This window comes from Piliocolobus tephrosceles, chromosome 14 (assembly GCF_002776525.5).
Source record: "Piliocolobus tephrosceles isolate RC106 chromosome 14, ASM277652v3, whole genome shotgun sequence".
Taxonomy (NCBI): domain Eukaryota; kingdom Metazoa; phylum Chordata; class Mammalia; order Primates; family Cercopithecidae; genus Piliocolobus; species Piliocolobus tephrosceles.
In genome coordinates, this window is record NC_045447.1 from 7,647,639 (window position 1) to 7,669,427 (window position 21,789).

At 54.7% G+C, this 21,789-nt stretch overlaps 1 protein-coding gene across 1 annotated transcript; it reads right to left on the reverse strand.

Moving 5' to 3' along the window:
• Positions 1-2,915: 2,915 nt before the first annotated feature.
• Positions 2,916-21,051, reverse strand: PRDM12 (PR/SET domain 12). Its single transcript, XM_023217221.1, has 5 exons — positions 20,775-21,051; positions 18,835-19,025; positions 17,320-17,475; positions 7,211-7,322; positions 2,916-4,613 (listed from the first exon to the last, which is right to left on the reverse strand). Exons 1-5 carry the CDS (start codon positions 20,995-20,997, stop codon positions 4,201-4,203), a joined length of 1,095 nt encoding a protein of 364 aa, XP_023072989.1. The 5' UTR covers positions 20,998-21,051; the 3' UTR covers positions 2,916-4,200.
• Positions 21,052-21,789: the final 738 nt, after the last annotated feature.

The following is a 21,789-nucleotide window of genomic DNA, read 5'->3' on the forward strand; positions in this document are numbered from 1 at the left end:
TCTTACTCAGGACCAGTATCCAACTGCCCTGATCATCCCAAGGCCAGACACCACACAACTAGGGAAAGTCCTTATACCCCAGCACCTGCTGCAGTTGTCAAACCAACCAATCCTAAGCCTGCTTACCTTGCCTCACCCATTCCTTCCCATGGAAACCACAATAAAGGCTCTTGCTCATGTTTTCCCCTCCTTCCCTCTGCCTCCTGACCAACCCAGTGCTTTCCTGTGCGGCTCTGCACGGCGCACCCTGCCTCTTGTTTCTAGAACAAAGATCTTTCTCCATGACAGTCATTTCCATGTTGGCCTACCATGTCAGATTTCAGGACCCTTAAAACAGCTCTCTGCCGGGTGCAGTGGCTCACATCTGTAATCCCAGCACTGTAGGAGGCTGAGGCGGGTGGATCACTTGAGGTCAGGAGTTCAAGACCAGCCTGGCCAACATGGTGAAACCCCATCTCTACTACAAATACAAAAATTAGCTGGGCGTGGTGGCTCAGGCCTGTAATCCCACCACTTTGGGAGGCTGAGACTGGTGGATCACTTGAGGTCAGGAGCTTGAGACCAGCCTCACCAACATGGTAAAACCGCATCTCTACTAAAAATACAAAATTAGTTGGGTATGGTGGCAGGCGCCTGTAATCCCAGCTACTTGGGAGGCTGAGGCAGGAGAATTGCTTGAACCCAGGAGGCAGAGGTTGCAGTGAGCCAAGATTGTGCCTCTGCACCGCAGCCTGGGCAACAAGAGCGAAACTCCGTATAAAAAAAAAAAAAAAAAAAGAAGCAGTGGGTTCTGTGCATCCTCCCCTGCCACAGGACAGGATTGTGACTGCTTTGATGGACAGCATATGTCAGAAATGCCTCTATGTGACTTCCAAAGCTAGGTCAGAAGAAATGGTCTTGATCTCCTGACCTGGTGATCTGCCTGCCTTGGCCTCCAAAAGTGCTGGGATTACAGGCGTGAGCCCCTGCGGCCAGCAGCTGCGTTTTCTTGTACTTCAAATGGACATTGATTAAAAGAGCATTGGGGAAAAAGATTGGGGGGTAGTATCCACTTGTGGGTTTATGAGGAGGATTTCTGGAATGCATGTGTTTAAAGCCCTAAGCCCAGCTGGACTCATGCCTGTAATCCCAGCACTTTGGGAGGCCAAGGCAGGTGGATCACCTGAGGTCAGGAGTTCAAGACAAGCCTGGTCAACATGGTGAAACCCCATCTCTACTAAAAACACAAAAAATTAGCCAGGCATGCTGGTGGACACCTGTAATCCCAGCTACTCAGGAGGCTGAGGCAGGACAATCGCTTGAACCTGGAGGTGGAGGTTGCAGTGAGCCATTGAACTCCAGCCTGTGCCACAAGAGCGAAACTGCATCTCAAAAATAAAAATAAAGCCCCAAGCCCAGGGCTGGTCCACAGAAACTGCCTTGGCTGTGTTTGCATGTCTTTGATTAGGGGGACTGCAATCTCAGGAAAGGGGCCTCAGGCCTTTGCTGCAAATGCAAGCAAAGTAAGAGGTTAGGCTTTTCAGCATCATGCCTCCCTCCAGCGTGCAAGCCACGAGTCACATCCTTTCACCCTGGTATCCCAGGCCCTGGCACCCGGGGCCGCACACTTCTGTGGAAACAGATCCGTGGGCAAAGCAGAGGCACCTTGGTCTGCAGTTACAGCCAGCTACCACCAGGTGGGTTCTGGAGCCTGGGATGGGGCTCCTGGGATCTGTTAGCTGAGACTTCACAGGACAGAACGACCTATGGAGAACAATTTAGATTTCTGTTCAAGGGCCTCACCGACTTCTCTGAGTATCTGATTCTGGAAGCCCCTACTTCGGGAAGCCAGAGTTATTTCCTGGGAGTCTCAACATGTGGGCAGGACAAGCCACCTGCCACTTCACTCCTTGGCATCCAAGGCAGGGGGACTCAGGACAGATAGACTTTGGTCAAGGGAACAAGAGGCCTGGGTGGGGGCTGCATGGGAGGGGGGAATGCAGGGGCCACCGGAGGCAATGAGAGCCTAATGGTGGAGTGTCAAAGGAGAAGCGAGGTTCCAGTGGGAGGAGAACCAAAGGTGACTTCCCCCACTGGCCTGAGGGAGTGAACCCCAGATGGGGCCTGCAAGTGAACTCATGAGGTGTCCAACCCTGCCTGTGCCCCAGTTTCCATGGTGCATAACAAATCCCTCAAAGTATGGGGGTCTTTGGGAGTACACCCCTGAAGTTCCAAATGAGGCTCATCTGTGTGTCCAAGTGTGAATTCCCAAGTGTCTGCAGGTGTGCATGTGTGCACGTGTGTGTTGGATGAAGATGCAGAGTTGTACCTGTGGGATGCCAGGGAGCCACACACTCAGCAGGTTGGAAGATGGCACCCTCATAGCTGGTTCATGCTGGAGCACAGGTGTGAACTCACACTCCCCTGCACGCACCTCCTTCCTGGAGAGGAGAGGTGAGCCTGGCCCTATAGGAACCATGAAGCCCTCTGGCTTTAACTAGAGGCCTTCCTGCTTCCTGGTCTTCTTCAAGAGGGTCTGGAAATGGGTGCCCAGAACATTTGGAGAGTCTAGGCATTGGGAGGGCACTTGGTGGCCATCTTGGCCCATTCCCACTGGCTGCTTGAACATCTTCAGCTTGACCATCAAAATGAAAAAAAAAGAAAAGTAAATACTTGGGAGAAGTTACAAAGTAAGGCACTGATGTTTGAGCCAGCTGGAAAACACCAGAATCTGCCCAGCCCCTTTCAAGATTTCCAGTTGCTTTGCACTGTGACCCATCTCACTGGGATCCGACACCCCAGTTGTGACAAAGAAAATTTTCCTGTACACACCAGCAAGTGGAACAACTCTTACCCGCCCCTTTCCAGCTTCTAGACACTTTCTATATTTCCTTCATACAGATAAAAGTGTCCACCCATTCAGATGCTAAATGATAAATGTTCCAAGTAATTTTTATTTTAGAATACAAGAGAGGTACAAATGTATTTACAGTTGTACATATACAATCAAATAATAATATATCACAGTTTTGTAAATATCATTTTAGATAAATATTTACAAGGTTAAAGTGACCATTTTCTGGAAGTAGAACACAGTTTCTTGAAAACTCTATACATTTTATACTTTTCATTAATATTATAGTTTCTTTAGTTTACAAAACGCCCCACGGGAATCCTGGTAAATGACTGCAAAGTGTGAGAGGCGACACCAGAGGGCGCGCACGGCCGCAGTTGGAGGAAATGGGCAGGGACCGAGGGAAGTGTGGGCAGACGGGGCAGAACTCCTGGGACTGGGCACAGCTCGGAAGTGCTTCCTGGCCACAGAAGCCACCTTAACCTCCCGGGCAGCAGTTCCAGTCTTGCCCTCCTCTCGCTTAAGTGTGTGTGTTGGAAGGGGTTGGGGGGAACTTTCGCCTTCCAAGGCATGATGTCACAGCTGAACGGGAGGGGGCTTTGGTCCAACTCCCTCATTTTACAGATGGGGAAACTGAGGCCCAAAGAGGTGCAGGGTCTTGCTTGGGGTCCTACAGAGGATTTCCGTTGTGCCTCCACTTTCAACGTGCCTGGTGCACTGCAAAGAGCTCCTTCCGCATCCATCTCCAGGAGCCAGGTTTGGGGGTAAGCTGGCCTAAAGGAGAGAAGGGCCCAGAAGATGCAGGTCTCTCCGGGTCTCTTCCGGCTGCCGATGGACCCCAGTAGCCCGCACCTGTCAAGACTGCGTAAAGACTCCCGACACTTCAGGACACCAGTCCCAGGGGCCGGAAGAGGAGGTGCCGCCCCCACAAGCCCCGCGCCCGGCCGCACCCGGACAAGGAGGTCGCCCTCCCTTCATTCCGAAGCACAGGACTCTCGGTGGCGGAGGCGGGGACTCCCCTTCCTCTGCTGAGGGGTCCTCGGGGCTCTAAATTCCGCTCTCCTGGCACCCACGAGGGGGATGCCGGTCTGGGCGCCCGGTTCTATAACAGGAGGGAGATGGGGGCGAGGCCAGGCAGGAGGACCCCCTCCCAGAGTAGCCGCACCAGCTGCGTGGCCTGGGTGAGGGATGCCGCCCTCAGTGTCCTCATCTGCGACACGGGCCGAGGCGGGGGTGCCCCAGCGCGCGGGGCTCCGCGGGGGCGCCGGGCCAGGGGTCGGGGCGGGAGGGCGAGTCGCGCTGCGGGGCCGGGGCGCCGAGGGCCCGGGAGCGCGCGGGACCGGGCGAGGGCGCGGGAGCGGGCGCGCTCACAGCACCATGGCCGGCAGGTGGTGCGCGGCGGCGGCGGCGGCTGCGGCGGCGAGCGCGGGCGCGTGCGCGTGCGGGGCGGGCAGCGCGGGCGAATGTGCCTGCAGCGCGGCGCTGGGCGGCCGGTGGCGTGCGCTCTTCTGGTGGGCGCGCAGGCCGGCCAGCTGCGAGTAGGCGCTCTGGCACACCTGGCACTTGTAGGGGCGCTCGCCCGTATGCAGGCGCACGTGGTTGCGCAGCGTGGACGACTGGCTGAAGCGGCGGTTGCAGAAGCGACACACGAAGGGCTTGTCCAGCGTGTGGATGCGCATGTGCGAGCGCAAGTTGCTGCGCGAGTTGAAGCCGCGGTGGCAGATGACGCAGCGCATGCGGCCCGCGGGGCCCGCCGCCGAGTCCGCTGGGTGGAAGTCCTCTGGCCGCGGGGCGGGGCGGGAGAAGGGAGACGAGGAAGGGGAGAGAGCAGCCCCGTTAGAACCGGCGCCCCGCGGCCCGGGCCCCCAGCGCCCCCCGCCCGGGGGGTTCCGACCCTGAGGGCGGATGCTGCCTGGACGGTGGCAGACGGACGGGAGGGACAGCGAAGGGTCCCCCTGCTGGGGGATCCAATAGGAGTTGGACTCACGATCGCGATGCGAGACCTCGGAGACTTAGCGACTCAGCCTCCCTAAACCTCAGCTTTCTCATCTGTAAAATGGAAACCTAGCACTGCCTCTTCGGGCGTACGGTTGCCCGAGAGGATGAGAAAAGACGTCTATGGAAGGTCTCAGCGCTAAGCATCCGACCTGCCTTAGCCAGTGCCTGAGAGATGCCTGGATTGGAGCAGGCCTTCCGTAAAGGGGAGCAACTATGATGACCCCCACCCCCAAACTTTTCATTAACTCATTCCACAAACATTTACTGAGTGCCTACTGTGTACGACGGAACTGCGCCTCAAGTTTTCTCCTTCCTGAAATGGAGGTACTACTAACATCGCCCTCGTAAGCCTGGTAAGGATCAGTGAAAAAAGATTTTTTTTTTTTTTTTTTTTTTTTTTTTTGAGACGGAGTCTCCCTCTGTCGCCAGGCTGGAGTGCAGTGGCGCGATCTCCACTCACTGCAGCCTCCGCCTCCTGGGTTCAAGTGACTCTCCTGCCTCAGCTTCCCGAGTAGCTGGGACTACAGGTGTGCACCACCACGCCTAGCTAATTTTTGTATTTTTAGTAGAGACAGAGTTTCACCATGTTGGCCAGGATGGTCTCAACCTCTTGACCTCGTGATCCGCCCACCTCGGCCTCCCAAAGTGCTGGGATTACAGGCGTGAGCCACAGCGCCTGGCCCAAAAAGGTTTTTTTTTTTTTTTTCGAGGCCGGGGTCTCGCCTATCACACAGGCTGGAGTGCAGTGGTGCCATCTCAGCTCACTGCAGCCTCGACCTCCCGGGTTCAAGTGATCCTTCCACCTCAGCCTCCCAGGTAGCTGGGACCACAGGCTCGTGCCAGCACACCTGGCTAATTTTTAAATTTTTTGTAGAGATGGGGTCTTGCTATGTTGCCCAGGCTGGTCTGGAACTCCTGGGCTCAATGATCCTCCTGTCTCTGCCTCCCAAAGTGTTAGAATTACAGGCATGAGCCACTATGCCCGGTCTAGAGAAATTAATGTTTGTAAAACATCAGCTGCAGAGCAAGGACTTAAAAAACAGTAGCTCACCAGCTCAGGTTCATCCTCCAAAAATAAGGACCACCGACCACAGTACCTCATGCCTGTAATCTCAGCACTTTGGGAGGCAGAGGCAGGAGGATCATTTGAGCCCAGGAGTTCCAGACCAACTGGGCAACATGGCAAGACCCCCTTGGTACAATAAATGTAAAAAATTAGCCAGGTGTGGTGGTGCATGACTGTGGTCTCAGCTACCTGGGAGGCTGAGATGGGAGGATAGCTTGAGCCCATGTGGTTGAGGCTGCAGTGAACCAAGATAGTACCACTGTACTCTAGCCTGGACGACAGAGAGAGATCCTGCCTCAAAAATAAATTAAATAAAAATATGGATAATCAAATTTCACAGGCCAGGTGCGGTGGCTTACACCTGTAATCTCAGCACTTTGGGAGGCCGAAGTGGGGAGATCGCTTGAGGTCAGGAGTTCAAGACTAGCTTGGCCAACATAACAAAACCCCATATTTGGTAAAAATGCAAAAATTAGCTGGGCATGGTGGTGCATGCCTGTAATCCCAACTACTCGGGAGGCTGAGGCAGGAGAATTGCTTGAACCTGGGAGGCAGAAGTTGCAGTGAGCCAAGATCGCGCCACTGCACTCCAGCCTGGGTGACAGAGTGAAACTCAGTCTCAAAAAAAAAAAAGAAAAAAGAAAAAAATACACAGAGGTTTTATGGAGATCCAGTGGGATGATGTCTGCCAAAGGTTTAGCCCAGTTCTTGGCAAGAAATAGTTGTTGAGCAAATGGTCTCTGCTGTGATGGGCAGCATCCCCGCAACACACACACACAGGCACAGTCTGTCCTGCCTGCCTTCAACAGTCTTATACGGAACACCTACTCTGTGCCAGACCCTGCACCAGACATCAGCGACAGGGCAAGGAAATATACAAGTTGTCAGAACCAGAAGGGAACTTAGAGATTATCTTGCCTAGGACCTTCCCTTTACAGATGAGGAAACTGAGGCACAGGACATTTCCAAGATTGCACAGCAGAACTAGAACTCAATCCAGGCTCCTGCTGCCCAGCTCCTTTCTTCTCCTGTCACACCTCATTGCCTCTCTGGTCTCCCCGACATACCCCCCAGACAGTCTATTTTGGCCAGGAAGCAGGAGGACCATCTCCCACCCATGCCCGGCCCATGTGGCAGTTCCAGGGGCCTCAGCCTCCTTGGACCTGTATGTCTTATCTGCTCAATGCTGCCAGACATTGAACTGAGGTCCCCAGAGGTCAAGAACCTCCCTGCCTCTCTCATTCTCTCTCTCCCCTCCCTGGGCTCCCCTCTCCATGGGTCTGTGTCTCAGTGGCCCCATGGAGAACACCTACCATGCTTGTTCTTTTTCTGGTCCTCCTCTAGCCCAGGCACACCAGGGATCCCCAGGAAGGTGTTATGTGAGTTTCCGTACCACACCAGCAGTTCCTGGTCGGGTGGGATCATCTGCAGAGAGGGAGGCAAGAGGAGGTCAGGGAGGCAGCAGCTGGGAGGTGAGAGTTGGGGGTCTCTGAGCACCCCCTCACAGTCAGGAGACCTGGACCCAGTCTCAGCCCTGAGAAAGCCACACAGGCCCATTTCCACTGAGCTGTCCCAGCAAGCTGCATAAACACAGAAGACCCTGGGGTGTCAAACCCCTCTGTCCCCCTCTCCCTGCCCAGGCCATCTCTGTCCATGCTCTGGCCACAGGAGAGCTTCTTTTTTTTTTTTTTTTTGAGACGGAGTCTCGCTTTGTCGCCCAGGCTGGAGTGCAGTGGCCGGATCTCAGCTCACTGCAAACTCCGCCTCCCGGGTTCATGCCATTCTCCTGCCTCAGCCTCCCGAGTAGCTGGGACTACAGGCGCCCGCCACCTCGCCCGGCTAGTTTTTTGTATTTTTTTTTTTTAGTAGAGACGGGGTTTCACCGTGTTAGCCAGGATGGTCTCGATCTGCTGACCTCGTGATCCACCCGTCTCGGCCTCCCAAAGTGCTGGGATTACAGGCTTGAGCCACCGTGCCCGGCCAACAGGAGAGCTTCTAAGCTGACAGCACCAGAATGGACACCTCACAGCAAGCAGAAGTAACGGGAGATGGAAAATTAGAAATCTTTGCAATTCTTACGCAGGAGAACTAGAGTCAGCCAGCCCCCGGGGCTGCAGGGCTGAGCCAGATGTTTCCAAGAATTGTGGGCTGTGGGGCACCCTAGGGTACTTGGCTACACCCTGAGGGGATAATGTTCTGGAAACATCTCTTATCCAAAGCTTCCATAGAAACCCCACATCACAGGTACTTCCCGACCAAGCACAGGGCTCTGAGTGTCTCTGTGCACATGGCAGATGCTAAAAAAGAAGCATTCGGATGGATGAACACCTCCACCCCAAGAAACATTGGGGTACACTGTCTTACACAGAGTCCAGTTCACCGCGTCCTAGGTCAATGACAGAGAACCCCACAAGTGATTTTGGGGCTCTGCTGCTCTCAGGGAGGACCTGCCCCAGGCTCATGGCAAAGGATATTGGTCAGAGGGTTTTGCAGTGATGATCCAGGGAGGTGTAAGGGGCCTGCTCTTGGGGTGGTAGTGGCCATAAACACCACACGCTCCAGGACATCCCAAGGGGCCTGCCAGACCTCTCATGGAAGCCAGTTACCCCTCCCAAGTGGGGAAGCTCCAGGCCCTAGCCAGGCAGGGCATATGAGAGAAAGGACAGCCTATCACTATCCCGAGTCCTGGCCCCTGGAAGTGCTGGCCTTGGCACCTGCCCCTGGGGGCCACTATCTGATGTGCCCAGAGAAACCCAGACACCCCCCGGCAACAGCTGGTTTGTTTTCCTGGAGGGTCCTTTATTAGCTGAAGCACAAAAGATCACATGGGATTCCATCTAGAGGTGTCTGAAACCAGGCCAGGATCCCGCATTGACTTCTGTGGTCAGAGACAAGGCCCCTTCTGTGTCTGTTTGGTTCAGCCTGCAGAGCCCACACTCAGAACTCTGGCATTCACTACGTCTTCCTTCCTCTGGTCAGAGCCTGGAAGACCCTCAGACCATTGCAGCAAGCTCTGCTCACCCTTGCAAAGAAGGGAAAATGGAGGTCGGGCGTGGTCGCTCATGCCTGTAATCCTAGCACTTTGGGAGGCCGAAGCAGGTGGATTACTTGAGGCCAGGAGTTTGAGACTAGCCTGGGCAACATAGTAAAACCCTGTCTCTACAAAAAAAATAGAAAAATTAGCTAGGCGTGGTGGCGCATGCCTATAGTCCCAGCTACCTGGGAGGCTGAGGCAGAACTGCTTGAACCCAGGAGGCAGAGGTTGCAGTAAGCTGAGATTGCACCACTACACTTCAGCCTGGGTGACCACTCCAGCCTAGGTGACAGAGCAAGAGCCTGTCTCAAGAAAAAAAAAAAAAAGAAGAAGAAGAAGAAGGGGAGGTCGAAAGAGAAGGGGTGCAAACAGGAGGGTGTGAGGGGGCTTAGGTGACAGCCATCCTCCTGAGACTCAGCCTAGAGTCACCACATCCATTTCCTCATGCCCCCATGGTTCACGGGGCATCATGGCGAGCGTTAGGATCGGTAAGTGACGAGAAGTCAACGTGGAAACACCAAGTGCAGTCCCAGAAGCCACAGAAAGTTAGATGGTGCCTCCCAGAAAGTGGACAGATTACAATCTGGCACCACAGCAAGAGTCCTGGTGACCTCTCTGCTCATTCATAGTCATGGCCACTGTCCAGGAGGCCAGCAGGTCAGAGGCGGAGGCCTCTTCTGGAAAGGGGCAGAGAAGAAAGAGGTTCTGATTTGGGTGGGGTTTTTTTTTTTGTTTTTTTACATTTTAAAAAATTCTACTTTTTTTCCAGACTTCACCGGGATAGAAGGAAGAGGTTTTGTGAACCTCCCAGAAAAGAAGATGATGGCATTGAAATATTTAACATAAATTAATTGTGAAGGAAATCTGTCTACGAGATGGTGCAGATGAGCCCTCTGTCACCAGGTCCCTGTGTGACCTTAGGCAAGTCACTTTGCCTTTCTGTGCTCCTCAAATGAGGGGGTCAGGGAACATGGTCCCTGAGTTCCCCCCAGTTCTAAGACTCTTGTTGTAAGTCACCTCCAACATTGTCCTGACCTTTGGCTTCCACTCTTGGATGAAACCAGACACGTTGATGTCATGGTTCTTCCAAAGCAATCAGCACCCTCCCCCAGACCGCCGAAGACATTCCACAGAGAGTTCCTGCCCAGTCTGGAGTCAGACATGTTGGGGTCCACTAGGCTCCCCATCTGCTGAGCAAGTGACCTTGGGCAAGTTGCCTCATGTGGGGCCTGTTTGCTCACATTGCCATGGCCTCACTGAGTGGTTTTTGGGGTGCAGCGGAGCCATATGCATAAAGCTCTTTGCATAATCGAGACGTGGAAGCACCAGTGATTGTTTTCCTGGAGCCCACCAACCTCTCAGAGAAGCTGGCAGCGGTTTCTGGCACGTCCAGCTCTCCGCAGGAGTGCTCGCTGAGCCAGCAGAGTTGCAGAGGCCGCTGGTTCGTTGGAAGCCCACGGTGACCAGGGTTCTGCCGTCAGTGTCCAGCAAGAACACAGCCTGGGCCCGAATGCTCCAAGGACACCAGCCCCATGCAGGTACCCCCACTTCCCAGCCCCATCTCCCCCAGAAGAGAAGCCAAATCCTCCAGCACAGATGTGGGATGAGATGGTAGGCTCAGCCAGCCCCCAGTGGAACTCCACCTCCAGGCTCCAGGCCTGGGGGTCATCAAATACTAAGCCAACATCACCCTTTTAATTTTAATTGAAAACAACTACTATGAAATATAAAATAAATAACAGTAGGCTGGGTGCAATGGCTTATGCCTGTAACCCCAGCACTTTGGGAGGCCGAGGCGGGCAGATCACTTGAGGTCAGGAGTTTGAGACCAGCCTGGCCACCATGGTGAAACGCCATCTCTACTAAAAATACAAAATTAGCCGGACGTGGTGTGTGCGCCTGTAATCCCAGCTGCTCAGGAGGCTGAGGCAGGAGAATCGCCTGAACTTGGGAGGCAAAGGTTGCAGTGAGCTAAGATCGCGCCACTGCACTCCAGTCCAGCCAACAGAGTGGAACTCCATCTCAAAAAATAAATAAATAAAATAAAATAAGAACTCTGATGGCAACAATTGCAGCATAAGGGTGAGTCATTTATTTACTAAGAATGCTTTTAATGTACTAACATTAATTTTACTAATGAATTTAAAACTTTTTTTTTTTTTTTGAGACGGAGTCTCGCTTTGTCGCCCAGGCTGGAGTGCTGTGGCCGGATCTCAGCTCACTGCAAGCTCCGCCTCCCAGGTTCATGCCATTCTCCTACCTCAGCCTCCCGAGTAGCTGGGACTACAGGTGCCCGCCACCTCGCCTGGCTAGTTTTTTGTATTTTTTAGTAGAGACGGGGTTTCACCACGTTAGCCAGGATGGTCTCCATCTCCTGACCTCGTGATCCGCCCGTCTAGGCCTCCCAAAGTGCTGGGATTACAGGCTTGAGCCACCGCGCCCAGCCATGAATTTAAAACTTAAAACAGCGATGCAGACATACGGACCAAGTTGTGTAAACATATAACGCGGTATAAAATGAGAAGTCACTCTCTGCCACTCTGGATGCCAGCCACTGTCGCTGGTTTGCTGCTTGTCTTTCCCCTGAAGGGTTTGCCATTTTGAGACTATTTTAAAATGCTGACTTAAGGTTCATGGAGAGTAGCATGATGCCATCTACATCACGCCTCTGGCTTTTTAAAAAATAATGAGCACATATTACTTCTGTACACACACACACATTTTTTTTAAAAGCAAGAAAATCAATTAAGAAGAGCCTACAGGTTGGGTGCAGTGGCTCTCACCTGTAATCCCAGCATTTTGAGAGGCTGAGGTGGGTGGATCACTTGAGGCCAGGGGTTCAAGACCAGCCTGACCAACATGGTGAAACCCTGTTCCTACTAAAAATACAAAAATGGGGCCGGGCACAGTGACTCACACCTGTAATCCCAGCACTTTGGGAGGCTGAAGCGGGTGGATAACGAGGTCAAGAGTTTGAGATCAGCCTGGCTAACATAGTGAAACCCTGTCTCTACTAAAAATACAAAAATCAGCTGGGTGTGGTGGCATGCACCTGTAGTCCCAACTACTCGGGAGGCTGAGGCAGGAGAATCTCTTGAACCCAGAAGGCAGAGGTTGCAGTAAGCCGAGATGGCACCATTGCACTTCAGCCTGGGAGACAGAGAAAGACCCTGTCTGTCTCAAAAAAAAAAAAAAAAAAAGAAAGGAAGGAAGAAAGAAAGAAAGAAAAGAAAAAGAAAAAGAACATAATGGCTAGACTCAGTGGCTCACGCCTGTAATCCCAGCACTTTGGGAGGCCGAGGTCGACGAATCACCTGAGGTCGGGAGTTCGAGACCAGCCTGACCAACATGGAGAAACCCTGTGTCTACTTAAAATACAAAATTAGCCGGGAGTGGTGGTGCATGCCTGTAATCCCAGCTACTCAGGAGGCTGAGGCAAGAGAATCGCTTGAATCCAGGAGGCAGAGGTTGTGGTGAGCCAAGATGGCGTCACTGCACTCCAGCCTGGGCAACAAGAGCGAAACTCCATCTCAAAAAAAAAAAAAATATTAGCTGGGAGTGATGGCACGTGCCTGTACTCCCATCTAGCCAGGTGGCTGAGGCACGAGAATTGTTTAATCACCTGAACCCAGGAGGCAGAGGTTGTAGTGAACTCAGCACTCCGGCCTCAGAGACAGAGCAAGATTGTCTCCAAAAGAAAAAAAAAACAAAAAGCCTGCTGGAATTGAGAATGACATGTATTTCCAGACAGCTAGAAGCCAGCAACCCCACCTCCCCAGAGGCTGGGAACTGGGAGTCTCTCTCAGCCCTTCTGTGCCCAGGGCCCAGGCCTCTGGTGTCTGCCGGCTCCCAGGCATCCGCCATCAACAACCTTCTAATCAAACCCAGGAAACCCAGGAACCTGCAGCTTCTTCCCTGGAACCCTGGGATCACTGTGCAGAGGCTCCTGGGGTCCCACCAGCTGACTGCCTGGATGCAAAGAACAGCCACCATGCCCTCCAGGCCCCCTGGGCAGAGCACTCTTTACTGCTGAGACTCAGGCCTGGCCTGGCAGGCCGGGGCTCTCTGCTGGGGCTCGGAGAAGCAGGATCAGTTGGTCATTCACTTTTTTGGGGAGCAGGAAAAGGCTCAGGACACAAAACAAACAAAGCAATTCCCAAAGGAACTGAGTCCTGTACCACAAAACCCACATCAGCAGAACTCTGGAATACCAGTGCCTGAGTCTCTTGACAAATGGACATGCCCTCTCAACGTGCTTCTCTGGGCCCTGTCAGCCCAGAAGGTCTGTCCTGCCCCACTTTCTCAATTTTTATTATAAATTGGAAATGAGAGAATTTTTGGTTTGTTTTCCTGCTGTAAATTCATATCCTGCCACTGAACATGCTCCCAGGAGACTGCAAATACCCTCCCCTTCTCCACAGGGTCTGAAGCCCTAGTGTAAAAGGATCTCAATGTCATCTGGACAAACATCAATTTCCATTGTACCACAGATGTCCTGACACACCAATTAATAGAGTTCCAGCAAATAGATATTGGCCAGGGAGGCCACATGGTATGGTGACTCAGCGCTCCAGCTCTGGCCTCAGATGGGCCTGGGTTCCCATCGCAGCTCAGCAACTTCCCGTAACCTCCCTAACATTTCAGTTTCACCATGATAAAAATGAGGACAGTAACAGACAGCAGCACTCTGAGGGCTTAGCAGATTCTATTTTTTTAAAAGTTGTTGGCCAGAGGCAGTGGCTTATACCTGTAATCCCAGCACTTTGGGAGGCTGAGGCGGGCAGATCACCTGAGGTCAGGAGTCCGAGACCAGCCTGGCCAACATGGTGAAATCTACTAAAAATACAAAAATTAGCCAGGCATGGTGGCACACGCCTGTAATCTCAGCTGCTTGGGAGGCAGGAGAATTGCTTGAACCCGGGAGGCGGAGATTGCAGTGAGCCAAGATTGCACCACTGCACTCCAGCCTGGACGACAGAGTAAGACTCCATCTCAAAAAAAAAAAAAATTAAAAAGTTGCTAAGACCCTTTTAATCCTTCAACATTTAGTGGCCACTTGCTATGTGCTAGGTACTTTCTAGAACTGTCATTTTAGGCACCTGAAGTTATAGTCAATTCTGTGACTGGAGTAAGCCGGGAGGTTCCCCAGGGGTCACATCAGTGGATCCAACCAGATGCACGCCCTGCTGGGGCGCTTCCACTGACTACCTGAGCTCTAAAACCCCATTGCCTTCGTCTCTGTTGAGAAGGCTGTTATTTTGTACTTATGGAAGGTTTTAGAGCAGCAATAGCATATTCTGCTTATTGAATAAAGATGTTCCTTACTATTTTTGGCAAGTAATGGGTTACTGTTATGAAATATGAGCGGCAGTTCTGAGTGGCAGAAAGTTTAAGAAAACATCACAGCAGAGGTCCTTCTCCTTGGCTAACTCACCCACACACACAGAATAAACAGCCGATTGATTCCCAAGTCGTCCAGGGAGTGGCCTGGGGAACAGCAGCATCTTCTGGTCTAGCCCACAAGGGCTGTGTGAGCTCTGAGCCTCGGCCTCATCTCGAGGGTGGCCACATACACCCAGACACACAATTTATCTCGTAAGTGGAATCTGACATTGTGACAAAATGATTTGAGAAATCTGCCACCACAAAAAATATATCCAACTTTAAAAGTAAAATGGGTAGCATTTTGATTCCTTGTCATTCACGCAAACAGTCCCTTCTCAGAAGTCTTGCTAACTCTGTAAAAGCATTGACAGCCATACTGGTGGATCTGTCTATGTCACATATGTTATCACATATCTATACCTATATCGTGTGTGTGTGTGTGTGTGTGTGTGCCCTGATCCTCTTTTTTTGGTGGTGGTTGTTGAGACGGAGTCTTGCTTTGTCACCCAGGCTGGAGTGCAATGCTGCTGATAGCTCACTACAACCTCCGCCTCCTGGGTTCAAGCAATTCTGCCCCAGCCTCCGGAGTAGCTGGATTACAGGCACCCACCACCACGCCCGGCTAGTTTTTGTGTTTTTAGTAGAGATGGGGTTTCACCAAGTTGGCCAGGCTGGTCTTACACTCCTGACCTCAGGTGATTTGTCTACCTCATCCTCTGAAAATGCCGGGATTACAGGCGTGAGGCACCATTCTCTGCCTGATCCTCTTTTTTCAATTTAAATTCCTGATCGAATGTAGAGGACCATTTTTCCTAATCCTATAAACTCAGTTGCTTCCCTGAAGATATTCTTCAGCCTCCTTGCCCTCGGACTGAATTTCTGTCTGAATGTCTATTCATGTTTCCTGACTTTGTTTGGCTTCTAGCCGGTGTGACCTGCACAGCGAGATGAGACTCCAGTCCCCACATCTGCCTCAGCCTGGAGCCCTCTTGCCAAAATGATGTAGGCGTTTCTGGTCCGTCTCTTGTGTTCACATGTGTGGGCATGTGTGTGCGTATGGGGTTGGTGAGGGGATGGGTGGGAGCCCTCCATCACATCTGTATCAGGATGGCTGGGAAGGAGGGTATGAAGGTGAAGATGTGTGTGACAGGGTGGTGGGGTGAGGATCTGGAAGGGTGCATTCTGTTAGATGTGGGGTTCAGCCGCACTGGAAGCCAATTTTAGGATGCGGTGGCCCAGCCAGATGGTCAAGGAGCCACCTCTGTCCTGGGCCTGCACTACCTTCAGTCCTCTCTGCACCCCGCCCCACAGCCGTCTTACCTCACTTGAAACCCAATCCAGGAACCGCTCAGCTTTTTTTTATCCTCCACCTCCTGCTCCTTCAAGCACCACCTCTCAGCTGGGACCCAGGCTAGTCCCCCTGCCGTCACCTCTGGGAGAGTCCCTAGGGCCTTGTTATTCAGAGACAACCAAAGGAACCTATCCCAGAAGCTACTAGGCCCTGGTACCCCCAGGGGTCTTAGGAAGAGCTTCAGGGTCTGAGTCCTGGGGAGAAAATGGAACATGGACTGAAGGTCAGTCGCTCTCTGCTCCTCTAGAACACCCGAAAATCTCCATCAAGCCCCAGCCCCACCCCAAGGGGAGCAGAGAAGTGTGGTGGGAAGCGCCTGACCGCCTCTGCACAGCACTTGCTACCAGTCTACCCCCAGCAGCCAGTGGGTAGGTGGGCAACTTCCCTCTACTTCTGGGCCAGATTTCCCGCCAAAGGACGCTGTCATTGGAGGGTCCCAGTGTGGGCCTGCCCGGGTGACCACCTCTCTGCTTGGTTTGTACCCTCCGCCACTGCCCAGACACCTGGATCTTTTCTGCCTCTGCCCAAGCACTGCCCTACCAGGAAGCCCTCCTCTTCCCATTCTCCTATGAACCTTCCTGGCTCAGCCTCATCCCTGCCACACCACAGGAAGTGATATTTACCTGCTGTCTTTTTTTTTTTTTTTTTTTTTTGAGATGGAGTCTCATTGTGTCGCCCAGGCTGGAGTGCAGTGGCGTGATCTCGGCTCACTGCAACCTCTGCCTTCCTGGTTCAAGCAATCCTCATGCCTTAGCCTCCTCAGTAGCTGAGATTACAGGCGCCCGCCACCACGCCCTGCTAGTTTTTGTATTTTTATTAGAGATGAGGTCTCACCATGTTGGTCTGGCTGGTCTTGAACTCCTGACCTCAGGTAATTCACTCACCTCGGCCTCCCAAAGTGCTGGGATTACAGGCATAAGCCACCATGTTCAGCCTGTTTCCTGGCCCTGTCTGTCTCCTCTGAGAAGGCTCAGGAAGTGCAGCTATTAGTGCTAACACTCTCCCCAGATGGCCTGCAAAACCCCCAAGTCTGCTGCCACCAAGGGAGACCTGGTTTTCTGGTCCGTAAACTGTAAATAATCACAGAGTCGTCCTCCTGGGGCCGTGTGGGGATTAAATACTGTACTGCATATCCAGCATCTGGGAGAAGCCTGACACACGGGAAGCCATCGCTGAGACTGGAGTCATGAGCCGTAAGCCACTGGTGCCCATGCATGCAGAATGAGGGCCATCAGACCGCTAAATGGCTGCAGACACATACCCTCTCTCCCACCCCAACTCGTTCCCTGGGCTGCTTCTCCGCATCTTGCTTCTCTGTGTCTCTGTGACCCCTGAACATCGGGACACCCTCAGCCAACATCCAGGGACCTCACTATTGGGATGCTCGTGACATTCCCAATGGCATCAAGTTGAGAGCCCTATCCTTTCTGATCTGCAGCAGAAAGCTTCCCATGGAGGTCACACACCTGGAGAGAGGGGTGTCTGGAGACCACCTGTCTGCTGTAGCCCCATGGCCTGAGCAAAACCAGCGAGGCCAGTGTCAGCTCCCCCTCTGTCCACTGTGGTTCCTGGACATCGGTGCCCTGCACCCCTCCCCACACCGGGTTTACCAGCTGGTCCCTACACAACAGTGCACACACACACACACACACCTCAATGGCCTTGTAGAAGATGCTGGTGCCGATCTGGACCACCTCTAGGTTCTGCTCCTGCTCGTTACGTGCACACTTGATGTAGGTCATCCAGCTCCGGTGGTCCTCCTGGCTGGCATCTATGAAGTAGCGTACCGTGCCATCTTCATTGAACACCTGGGCACAGATGGATCAAGGACCAGGTAAGGCAGGGCTATGCCATGTGTACAATCTTCCAGGCACTTCCACACACACACTCTCCATCCTCACAACAGCCCCAGGAAGCGGATAAAGCTTCATTTTCCCACTGAGGAAAGGAAGGCTGGAGAGGTTCAGGGACTTGCTTGAGGCTACCCTTTTGGAAGTGGCCCACAGGGGGTCAGTCTCCAAGGCCCTATGGGCTGACCATGATACACGCTCCTGATGCCATGTCCTCCCTACCCCCAGAAGAAAAGGGTCTCCAAGGATCACTGCTCAGACAAAGTGGCCCTGAGCTATTTCAAGGGATGCAGAGGTGCTCCCCATGGCACTGGGAACATCAGCCAGGACCTCAGAGAGGGAGGATCCTGAAGCCCAGGGAGGAGGGCTGGCTCGCTGTGGCACTCCAGTTTGGCCTAAACCCCTTCATGCGAGCTGCCAAGGCCACTCAGAGGTCTTACTTGACCCCAACTTCCTGACTCAGCAACTGGAGAATGTGGTTAGTGGCCCAGCCCTCCAGAGAAGACAGAAGATGAGGTCAAGAGAGGCCTCTGGGCCATCCCCCAGGTCTATAAAGTTGGGCTTCTCCAGGGTCCGCCAGGAGGGGCCTGGAGTGGGAGAGCAGGTGAGGGAATAGGATTAGGAAGAGTGTGCACCAGTCTGGCACACTGGTTTCCCGTTCTGCAAGGTTAGGAGGAAGCACAGGGGTGGCCCTCCCTGGCACTGGCACTGTCGTGGGTGGAAAGGCCTAGGATGGAAGCCTCTTGGAGCTTCCGTTTCCCTGGGTAAAAAGGGAACAGTAAGGCATGGGCTGCTGAGGTCATCCGTGACTGCAGGCTGGGGACACAGAAGCTGAGTCAGTGCCAGCTCAGCCACAGTCATCGTGAATGTCATTCTACCTTCACCAGGCCTTCTCCTTTCCAGCCCCACCTCACCCCCAGCCCAGGGCTGGCCTTGAGGGGCTTCCCAGGCTGCTTCTGGGGCCAGGGAAAGAATATAAGTAGCTGGTGGGTAGCCTGGAGGGAGGGCACGTGGGGACCCTGGGCAAGCCACCTGACTGCTCTGGGTCTCAGTGCCCTCATCTGCCAACTGGAGCCAACCACAGTCCTGCTCTGCCGGGGTGTCCCGAGGAAGGAGGGTCGGATTTTCCGTGCCTAGAGGTGGGGCCAGCTCCAAGGTCGGGTGGCTTAGAGTCCCGGCTCAGGGGGAGTCCAGGCGGGGAGTGTTGGCTGCTCCCAGCCCGGTGGAAGCGGCCATGGCTGGACATCGCAGTCCCCACCGCGGCCAGCTCCCCTCGCTGGTCCCTGCGCCCCTCTGCCCCAGCCCGCGCGCGCATACCTCCCACATGAGGTTGTTGTTCTTGCAGATGTCTACGTGCTCCGGGGCGATCACGCGGCCGGTGAAGGGGCCCATCTCGGTGCCTGCCTTGATCCACGTCTTGGAGAAGATGCCGAGGCCCTCGCCAGGGATGGAGCTCTGAGCAATGATCACCTCCGCCGGCAGCACCAGGCTGGACAGCTTCTGCACTTCTGTGGCGGCAGGGCCAGGAAAACAGGTCAGAGCCGGAGGCAGCCGAGGACCGGCCCTTCCTTCCCCGCCGGGACCCCGGCTTCGGTCCTGCCCAGACCGGCCAAACCCAAGTCGGCCCCAAATCCAGAGAAGCCACCCGGGTGTTGGGGGCAGTCGGATGTGCAGAGGCTCAAAGACCTCTCCTCTGTTTGCAACCTGGGGACCCTCCGTGCCCTGGAAAGCGAGTGGCGTGTTGGGGATCATTTTTAGAAGCGGGTTTTTAGTCTCTCCGCGAATTCTCAAAGCATTCACAACTTCTTCTGCCCTCTGCCCCGGATAAGTTTAAGAATTAATGAGCCAACCGCAGGGAGCGGTTTTATGCACGGGAGAACTGAGGCCAGGTCCTGCAAGGAGGTGAAGGCCAACCGGAGCCTCTTTCGCCTAGTCGGGTTCCGGGAGCCCACTGTGCGTCCAGGCTCCGGGCACTGGCAGAGGAGCCAGGCCGTGATCAGCGCTGGGGACAGACCTCGGGCTGGCAGGTGTTGGAGGTGCCAAAGAAGCACCCGCGGCAGCTGGCCAGGCTCCACGCTCGCTGTGTGACCTCGGGCGCGCCCGAGTCCCTCTCTGCTCTCAGGCCGTGGGGTGCCAGGGAGGGCGGCGCCCGGGCTCAGACAAACCCCGATGTCTTCCCTCTGGGCGGGGAGGAGCCGCAGGGGCCCTCACCTCCCCGAGGGTTCTCCTGTCGGGCCTCTGCGGCGGGGCTGGGAGCTGCCAGGCGTAGAGGGGCGGCCTCCATGTCTTACAAGGTTCCCCTCTAAGCTACCTGGGAAAATACCCGGCGATCGGGCCGGCTGAAAGGGGGGGTTAAACGGTGTCCATTGCGGCGCGGCCGGCAATTTGTCACGCTGTTAAAGTGATCGCATTCATTCGGCTCCATTCGAAAGAAATTGCTAATTCTAAATTCATTAGCCCTGGAAGAATGCTGTAGCAGTAAATTGTAGCTCAATGCGGAGGGGACTTGTTTAAAAGGGGCCGAGGAATTCCCCTTACAAAAAGGGGGGATTAGATGGTTGACATAGCGTGAATGGAAGTGGAATTAGTCTTCACGGTAAATTAAGAGAGGAACAGAAATCGTAAAGGGGGAAAAGAGGGCGACGCGCAGAGATGCCAGAGCCAGGGAAAGATATTGTTTGCGGGTTGATGAATGAGGAATAAGAACTTGAGACATCTTAAAGAAAAGAAACTTTTCTCGCTCTCTCTTTCTCTCCCCCGCTCTCCCCGCGGCTTTTTCTCCCCGTCCGCCCTCTCTCCACCCCCTCCCCAGCCCCGGCTGCCTTTTAAAGTTCTTGGTTTAAGTGGGAACTTTCGCAGGTCAAGCCCAAGTTAACTAAATGAATTTAAAACCCCTTCTTTTTGAGTCAACTGCTATTACACGCCTAGTAAGGCTTTAAATGCCAGGAACCCGCCAGCTCAAGCGCGGGAGGGGAAGGGAGGGGCCGGCGGGGGCGAGGGAGCCGAGCGACGGGGTCGCCGGGATCGGTCCTTGAGCCGTGTGGACTGCGGAGCTGCCCCGCGCCCCACCTCGGCTTGGTGGCTCGCGTCCTTGTTTGGCCCATGGGGAAACTGAGGTGCACGGAGCGCCGGGAGCGCCCAGGTTGGCGCAAGCAGCAGAGAGGCCGGGTATCCCAGCCGCGTCTCGCGCATCGCCAGGACGGGAATGGGGGTCGCCGGGAGGAGGGATTGCGCCGGGCCCCGACGGCTTGACTCACCGCCGGAGAAGGACTGCGCCAGCACCTCGGCGGTGAAGGCCGTCTTGGGGCTGGCGTGGTGGCTCTTGTCCTCGAAGAGCTGCTCCCCGAGCACGTTGCGCCAGCGGCCGTACAGGAAGCTGTGCAGGATGTCGGAGGTGATGACCTCGGCCAGCGCCAGTCCCGGCGCCTTCAGCCCCGTCTTGAGCACCAGGGCCTCAGCTGGGAGCACGGAGCCCATCATGGGCGGCCCGGAACTCCCCGGCACCGGGGGACTGCTGGGCCGACGGGGGAGGTGGGCGGGCGAGAGGGGAGCCCAAGGGGCGAGAGGAGAGGGCTGCAATGGAGAAGGAACCAGAGCAGGGGGAGGACGGAGAGGAGGAGGACACAGGAGGGAGCGGGAGGTGAGGGGGCGACTGGGAGGAAAGTGAACGAGGGGGAGAGAGGAAGAGAGATGGTGAAATCTGCAGAGATGGCAAAGGAGGCGCGGCGGGTGGAGATACGCGGGTGGAGGCGGAGGCGGGTGCAGGGGGTGCGGGGTGGGGGAGAGGCGGGTGGTTGCAGGGAAGCGGCAGCAAGGGGCTCTCAGACGCGCGCTAGCCTCTCGCACACTCGGCCGGGGCCGTCTTCCCCTTGGCAAAATCTCAGCGCCTTTATAGGAGCCGCAGTGACCCTCCTAATTGGTTATTAATGACCCCCTGACGTCGGAGGACAGACTTGTTGTACCAGGCCGGGCTTGAGGAGCCTTCGTCGCGAGAGCGCGAGGGGCGGGGGCGCGCGGACCGCTCCGAACAGTCCCCCTCCACTCCTCCCTCCCCTTCCTGGTCCTTCCTTCCCCCTCCTGTTTTTTCTTCTCTCCCCGTGGGAAGCGCCGGGCAGGGAGGGAGACTCAGCCGGCTGTGAGGAGAGGAGGGGACGGAGCAGGGGAGGGGGTGCGGCGAGGCTCGCCAGGACTCCAGGGAACGGGCTGGACAAGAGGGGACGCCTGGCTTCGGGCCCCGCGCTCCCCTCAGGCCGGATCCACGCTCACTTGCCT